This window comes from Hyperolius riggenbachi, chromosome 9 (assembly GCF_040937935.1).
Source record: "Hyperolius riggenbachi isolate aHypRig1 chromosome 9, aHypRig1.pri, whole genome shotgun sequence".
Taxonomy (NCBI): Eukaryota; Metazoa; Chordata; class Amphibia; order Anura; family Hyperoliidae; genus Hyperolius; species Hyperolius riggenbachi.
The window spans coordinates 285,157,876-285,166,363 of record NC_090654.1 but is presented as its reverse complement, the minus strand read 5'-3'; the positions used below and the strand labels follow the sequence as shown (position 1 = coordinate 285,166,363).

Below are 8,488 nucleotides of genomic sequence, written 5' to 3'. Positions count from 1 at the left end.
TTCTAAATGCGTTTTAATGGGAATAATAAGAAAAAAAAAATGTATTATTTCTCCGTTTTCACCCATTACTGTAAAAAAAAAAAAAAAAAAAAAAGGAAAACTGGATAAAATCCATATTTTATTTGGACATTTGTCCCAGTTATTGCAACATTTAAATGATATCCTATTCCAGGGGTCTCAAACTCAATTTATCTGGGGGCCGCAGGAGGCAAAGTCAGGATGAGGCTGAGCCGCATAAGGTATTTCACAAAAAAAAGTCAATCAGCAGCTGACGTCAGGAGGGGCAGAGCTGAAGCTGAAAGCTCTGCCCCTTCCAGGAAATGCCAGCGGATTGCCCCCCGGGGCAATTTGGGGGCTCTGCAGCCCTCGTTTAGCGGCGGGGATGCGGCGGATTACTTGGGAGCACTGAAGCGAACTATAAGGAAGCTTTTGCCGGCGCGGGCCACAAAATATTGTATAGAGGGCCGCAAATGGCGTGCGGGCCGCGAGTTTGAGACCCCTGTCCTATTCCCTAGTACAATGTATGGTGACAATATTTTATATGGAAATAAAAGGTGCATTTTTTTAGTTTTATATCCATCACTAATTTTAAACAATTTAAAGGGACCGAGCACACACTAAAAATGAAATAGTGACTTAACTGGGGTTTCCTTCAGGTCACCGTAGGCCGCAAGGTCCCCTGGTGTCCGCCTGGCTCCTCTCCCCATCCCTGGCTGGCGGCGCCGTTATGGGATGACTTCTGCCTGAAGTAGTCAGGGTTGCTTCTAGCTTCAATTCGTGACATCATTCTGGCCGGCTACGGGTCATCAGGCAGGCCAGCGTGAGAGTCCTGCGCATGCGCGGTTCTCTAATATTGAACCGCGCATGTGCAGGACTCCCATGCAGGCCCGCGTGATGACGCGTAGCCGGCCGGCGTGATGTCACAAATTGAGGAAGCGGGAAGCAGCCCTGACGACTTCAGGCAGAAGTCATCTCATAACAGAGCCGCCAGCCAGGGAGCGGGAGAGGAGCCAGGGGACCTTGCGACCTATGGTGGCCTGAAGTAAACCCCAGGTAAGTCACTATTTCATTTTTAGTGAGTGCTCAGGGTCCCTAATAATATACCCTCTTGACATATATATATAAAAAAAGGTTTAGTCCCTAATGTATGTAGGTGTATTTTTACTATTTGGCCACAAGATGTCCTCGCGCATTCTTTCTTACTAGTTGACCGAAGCCCGTTTAAAAACGGACTCTAGCTCTGTCACCACTGCCACATGTCATCGTGCATGTGTGCACCTGCCGTGTGCATGTGCACACGCCCGGCGCCCTGGCCCATCCTGCTCCTGTCCCAACGGCTGTCTGTGCGGCACGTGCGCAGTAGCGCAAATGCACAGACAGGATAACGCAGTGACAGTTAGGCTTTATTACATAGGATTGTGTACAATAAGTACGCTAAATAGGAAGTAATGCGTGGCTGTTACACTTAGGAAGCGACGCAGGCATCTCATTGATGTTGGCGATCACGGGGGCCTAGAGGGGAGATGATAAATGAATAGAAACAAAGTTCCCATTCATTAATCTAACAATTGACAGCGGGGGCGGCGGAAATGAGCGAGCAGGAGGCAGCGCAGCGGCACCATTTCAGAATGATCACAGTTTTTGAACAACAGTGATCATTCTCGCCGGACATGCACAGACTGGCTCAGGGGACTTCTATTCCTTGCCACCAATCCCCCTTGTCGCCAGGACTATCATGGGCTTCTGCCCGCAAAATCGCATGCCAAGCCCAGCAAACTGCACGTACGTGATTCTCACGGCCCTGCGGCTGCAGCAGCACCGGCCGCGGATGTGAGACTTAGGTACGTGCAGCTGAAATGGTTAAAGAGGTACTGCAACCAGGGGTTAAACTTCATCCCAATCAGTAGCTGATGCCCCCTTTCCCATGAGAAACCTTTACCTTTTCTCAAATATCAGCAAGGCTTGGTGTACAGAGGCGCCAGAGTAGAATAAAAACGTTTAAAAACCGTCTAAAAGAGGGGGATGTTCAGGTGGACTTACCTCCCTCAAAAATATAAAACTCAATTGAGTCACAATATATCAATACAAAAATATTTTATTGAACTCCACTTAGTGCAACGCGTTTCGCAGGTGTGGTCCTGCTTCATCAGGCAAACAGGAGTATAACTCAATGGGTCTAGATGCAGAAGTGAGCGCCTCTGTCAAAGCGCTCACTTCTGCATCTAGACCCATTGAGTTATACTCCTGTTTGCCTGATGAAGCAGGACCACACCTGCGAAACGCGTTGCACTAAGTGGAGTTCAATAAAATATTTTTGTATTGATATATTGTGACTCAATTGAGTTTTATATTTTTGAGGGAGGTAAGTCCACCTGAACATCCCCCTCTTTTAGACGGTTTTTAAACGTTTTTATTCTACTCTGGCGCCTCTGTACACCAAGCCTTGCTGAAATCTTGAGTCCACCCTCGGTGGAGGGGTGCTACCCCATTTCCTATCTACAGAGAGCGACATCTTAAAAACCTGAGTGGGGTCAGGTTCTAATACTCCCCACCTGCACTTGAAGTGGTTGCCTATGGGTAACCCATGTTTGTGAGTATATCTAAATATTTTGCTTTTAACCACAACCAACTTAACAATACTACACCATATCGGGCTCTCGATTTCTCTTTGTTCTTCCAAGCATTTTCTCAAATAGATCATCAGGGGGTCTGTAGGGCTGATATTGTGGTGAAACCCCTCCCACAGCGTGATGTCATGGCCAAGGTCCTGATAGTTTGCTGTCTGTGCATTGTGGGAAATAACAGCTTTTTCCAACAAACAAGCAGTATCTCCCTCTGTGCAAAAAACTCTCAGTAACGAACATTCCATACAGATCACCTGGCAGAACTAAAGATGTCATCACCTGTGATAAATGTCACAATGTAAATCAGGGACAGGAAAGATTTTACAACGGGCAAACACTGACTAAAATCTATAAATGAATATTGCAAAAAAATAGCAATTTTATTCATTGTTCTTTTCACTAGAGTTCTTCTTTAAAAACTCAGAGGTTTGCTTTAAGCCTTACAGAGTGTTTCCTAGATGACATGACCCCAAGATGACAGTACTGATAGGGACAGTGATCTCAGAATGCCGCAGTGTATAGGCAATGATGACATAGTATGCACAGGACAGGGTGGCTGAAAATACTGGCTGGCTGTCCCATGGTGCTCTGGGGTCCAAGGACAAGAGAGAGCCAATGATTTACTAACAATAACAGCTCACAGGAAAATGTAATGCAGCTTGTGTTTCCAAGAATCAAATACACTTCCTAAATATTCTGATTGGCCGAATTCCAAACTGCATAAATCAATTATCAGCTGTAAAGGATTTAAACGGCCTCCCTAGCCAGTTGGACCTCTACCCCTATCTGAATGAGTCAGAACCACGCATTGCACCTCTGAAGACATCATGTCATCTTTCAAGACTACCTTTTGACCACGGCTGTGGAGTCGGAGTAATTTTGGGTACCAGGATTTAGAGGTTTCATAAACGGAGGAGTCGGATGATTGTACCGACTCCACAGCCCTGGTTTTGACACACAGCGGCGTTATCTGGCAGCCAAAACCATCTGTTATCGTGTCCGAGGACAGCAACCGCCATGCTCAGATTCGACTACATGGGGGCTGCCTGTCCATTGCCCGCGCAGAGCGTTGGCAAGAGCACAGCTGGTGAACCAGAGCAGCTGACAGGCAGTGCATTCACCCCCTTCAGCCGCTTGTGATAAAGCAGCCTTACATCGTGGAAAGATCCAGGAATTAGGCTCACCACACACCATACAATCTTGGTTGTTCAGATTTACCCAATGTATGTAGTATAAGGGCCAATAGATTGAAAATACTTTCAAAGGATTGTTGTGATAAGCTCTTATACTACATGAAAGTGGCAAAATTGAACAATCAAGGTTGTATGGTATGTGGTAAGCTGGTATGTGGGGAGCCTTATTTATAGCGCACAGAATGCAAGGCTGAGGTTTGCGTAAACTCTTTTCATATAATTCCACATTGCACATAACTGCTGAGGATGGCATTTACCGTCAACTCCATTTTCCATCCAGTTTACTGAATCAGAAAGAGACATTTACTTGTAATTGTACAAAACTTTATTTACAACAATCGTACAAACCAATCAGACATCAACATTAACAACACAACCGAACCATGACAGGATGTGAGAGAAAACATGTATTGCCTATTACAGCAGGCAGAGCACCAAGGGTTTCATCCAATCAGATTTCACAGAAACGCAGATCCATGGAAGGAGAATTCTGATTGGGTAAGGGGTTTTGCACTTCGCCTTACTAAAGTCAGTTTCACTTCTAAATTACAGTGATCTCTGGAATATTCACTCCCGGATGTTAAAGGACAACTGAGGTGAGAAGAATATGGAGGCTGCTATATTCATTTCCATTTAAACAATACCAATACCAATAATTGCCTGGCAGCCCTGCTGATCTATTTGGCTGCAGTAGTGTTTGAATAACACCAGAAACAAGCATGCAGCTAATCCATTTAGATATGACAATAATGTCCGCAACACCTGATCTGCTGCCTGCATGCTTGTTCAGGGGCTATGGCTAAAAGCATTAGAGGCAGAGTATCAGCAGGACAGCCAGGCAACTAGTATTGCTTATAAGGAAATAAATGTGGCAGCCCTCATATCTCTCACTTCAGTACTTTAAGACCTAAACAGAGTTTGGCCCGAGCATGAGGCATTTTTTTGCCAAATTCAAAGCTAGTCCTCTTTATTGCAATAGATGCAAAAGGAAAGGAATTCCTGTGTAGACTGTCAGCCAAAATGATCAGGAATGGTTCTTTCAACTATCGGAAGTCTGTTGTCCATAGGAGTCTTCTGTAGGGAGCAAAAAATGATGGTATTTCCCCCAAAACTGAACCAACGTAAACCCAGGAGCTGCCAACTGATGCAAAATAAATTGATTGTAAATGACCTGTTCAGGAGTCCAGCCAAAAGCCACTTCCTGCACCAGACTGTATGTGCTATGAGCTTATATCCTCTCAGAGAGATCCAGTCTCCCCTGCAGACTGAATGGCAGGATGATGCAATCTAAGCAGAAGCAGCTGCCCCTCCCATGAGGCTGCAAACTGGCCCCCTACTTCTGGTCATGTCATCAACATTTTAAGGCAAAAGCGTTTGGCTGTAGAAGCACCATTTGAGCACTCTGCTGACTGCTGATCTATTATATGGGATTTTTAGACCTGTGATTGGAGAAGAGCTTTTGAAATACTTTTTTTTTGTTTACTGAACTCCATTTTACAGAAGAACATTTTCAAACCTATTTCAAGAGCATCCTCATGCAGGTAAAAGCATGGCATATGTTATCCATGTCCAATTATTATCTACCGTCTGTATCTGACTGGAGCAATATGAGAATGATGATGCAGACAGATCTATCATTAAATCATCTCCATCACTATAACGGTACAGATGGTAGATAATAGTTGGCCCCATCGTTTTTCTGTTTTACCAATTACCCAGCAATTCCCATTTTGACTTGCACACTGACAGTTCCTGAATGACTCTATGAAGAGGAGGGAGAGGGAGCAAAAGACAACTCCCTGCAGGAGAATGCAACATATTGACATGCCCACTGACAGTTCCTGCATGCCTCTATGAAGTGGGGGGAGGAGCAAAAGACCACTCCCTGCAGGATAATGCAACATATTGGCATGCTCACTGACAGTTCCTGCATGTCTCTATGAAAAGAGGGAGGAGCAAAAGACCACTCCCAGCAGGAGAATGCAACATATCGACATACACAGACAATTCCTGCATGCCTCTATGAAGAGGGGGAGGAGCAAAAAGACTACTCCCTGCAGGAGAATGCTACATATTGGCGTGCCCACTGACAGTTCCTGCATGCCTCTATGAAAAGGGGGAGGAGCAAAAGACCACTCCCAGCAGGAGCATGCAACATATTGACATACAATATGCCTCTATGAAGAAGTGGGGGGGGGGGGGGGGAGCAAAACACCACTCCCTGCAGGAGAATGCAACATATTGGCATGGCCAGTGACAGTTACTGCATGCCTGTATGAAGAGGGGGGGAGGAGAAAAAAGACCACTCCCTGCAAGAGAATGCAACATATTGGCATGTCCACTGACAGTTTCTGCATGCCTCTATAAAGAGGGGGGAGGAGCATAAGACCACTCCCTGCAGGAGAATGCAATATATCGACATGCACACCGACAGTTCCTGCATGCCTCTATGGGAGGGGTGAGGAGCAAAAGACCACTCCCAGCAAAAGATTGTCTTAAATTTCAACACAGCCAATGGGTGAACTGGGTCAAGTCTGTACAGATGTCAGTCACAGGAGCCAACCAAAGATAATCGGGTTAGACTAGAACTGTCTGTAGGAGTATTTTAATAACTCTCCAGTAACTTCCTTTAACTATTAATAACTTGTACTAGCTTCCCATCAATGTATACATGCGGAATGTCACCGCCACAGACAGCATACCGGTGTCACACCATGAATATAACGTGTCTAGTGACAGTGACAGGAGGTCTCGTGTGTCATTCAGAGTCCAGACAGGTTGTCCTGTAATAAAACATCTCCGTCAATCCTTCTTAAAGGCGAAGGCCGACAGTTTCTGGTTTGCGGATTGATCCAGAGGCTTGCGCTTCTTTGGCACGCTGGAGTCCTGCGCGGCGTCCTTCTGGCTCTCCGGAACCGCCACATTCTCCTGTTCCTCTCGCTTCCTCTTCTTCAGATCTCCAGGATCGTCTCCTTTGGCTTTCTCTGTCCAGACCTAACAAAAGAAAGAAAACGCAACAATCAGTTTAAACGGATTGGTCCTTTTTCAAGCGGCATATATTTGCATAAAAATTTGCATAATTTCAGAAGCATTTGCCAAGTCTACCGTCCGTTCCAAGAAAAACTCATCTCACCATCCTCTGCTCGTTAGTCAGCGTCCGGAAACGGTTCATCCCTTCCTTAATGATCTCGGACTCCTCCAGCTCCGGATTGTCCGATAAAATGCTCTCCCGGTTGTCGTCTAACCACAGCTGGAAGCCGGTCTTGGGCCTGGGAACGAGCACAAAACTCCATCATTACAAGTGTGACTTGAAGGGCACACAAGAGAGAAGCAGAGAGCCCAACATGGTGCAGTAGGTTTAAGTAAGCTGAGATTGTTAGAATCAGAATCATTTATTTCGCCAATTACAAAGAAGTTGTACCCGGAATTAGTTTTGGCTCATACAAGTTCTGAAAGGAGAGGGGGAGGACTTAGATGGTGAAAGTAAGGTGGGAGAATGTCCGAAAGCCAAGACCCGAGGATGCCATACTATGTTGCCACCAATCGCACTTGGCAATCATCTGTTATCCCTAAAAAGACATTGAGGCTCGGGGGGGGGGGGGGGGGGGGATAGTGGACAGAGGGAGGCGAAGGTTCAGCAGTGATAACCCAGTTCTTCATGAAAGAAACCGGCGGTGATGCCAACTGACAAGTGAGTGAGGCTCACAAATCCATAAACAGAGGCCTCAAAAAGGATACTAAAAGCTTAAAATGGGAGGAAATGGTAGCCTTGCCTTCCAAAAGAAGACACGAATGGTCCAATTCAAGAACTACAGTCTTTATTGGAGTGGTCTGCTTTGCGACGCGTTTCGTAGGTATAACCTGCTTCTTCGGGCTGTGAGAGAGCAACTGCGCTGAGCACCTCCGTGACATGCCTGTAGAGGCAGCCTATACCTGCGAAATGCGTCACAAACCATAGTGTACACCAATAAAGATTGTTATTTTTCTCGAATTAGACTTTTTATGTCTTCTGTTGGGAGGCAAGTCCATTACTACCCCCCATTTAAAACTGATTTTAGTGTATGTTCCCATTTTAGGTTATACGGTTAGCTGCCGCTCCCTGTAACCTGCCAGGTTTGTAAGATTTACAATCGTTATTACTGCCAATAAAGATTTCTACCTCACTTCCCCTTCAAGTGATTGCGAAGATCCCGACAGGAAATGAGGGGAAATATTACAGCAGAAGACACAGAAGGGAATAAAAACCCTCCAGATGGAAATCCTCCCTGTTCTACTCAAAATCAAAGATAAAATAAAAGTTTCCAGAGTTCCCCTTTAATGGCGAGCGAGATGTAAGCGGCTTTCGCTACTGACGCAACATCGAGAAAACATCCTCCTTGTACTTTGCCTCGAGGGGCTTTGATGTCTTCATTTTCCAATATTTTAATGTCAAGCCGCAGACTGTTCAAATTATAAGTATCCGTTACACATGTTCAGCGCCGGGCTCAGATCTGCAACTCGTTAGGATGAGTACAAATTGTCGTGTTTGTGAACAGAAGCCGCGGGATGCAGAGTGTTCACTGTTCACATGGTGCTCAGGTGGAGGAAGACAGTAAGTACACATGGCAGACCATAAAGAAGAGGGTAAGTACAGCCGGCAGACCATGGAGAGGATGGTAAGTACACACAGCA

General features: G+C 45.6%; 1 protein-coding gene across 2 annotated transcripts in view; it reads right to left on the bottom strand.

Annotated features, from left to right (window-relative positions):
* Positions 1 to 4,119: 4,119 nt before the first annotated feature.
* The window catches only part of WDHD1 (WD repeat and HMG-box DNA binding protein 1), a 110,980-nt gene continuing 106,611 nt past the window's right edge, over positions 4,120 to 8,488 (bottom strand). For both annotated transcript variants that reach the window (XM_068254717.1, XM_068254718.1), the window contains exons 25-26: positions 6,951 to 7,086; positions 4,120 to 6,811 (exon numbers count right to left, since the gene is read on the bottom strand). In XM_068254717.1, the coding sequence (XP_068110818.1) occupies positions 6,620 to 6,811; positions 6,951 to 7,086 (328 nt within the window). In that variant the 3' untranslated portion in view covers positions 4,120 to 6,619. The remainder of the gene's footprint in view (positions 6,812 to 6,950; positions 7,087 to 8,488) is intronic.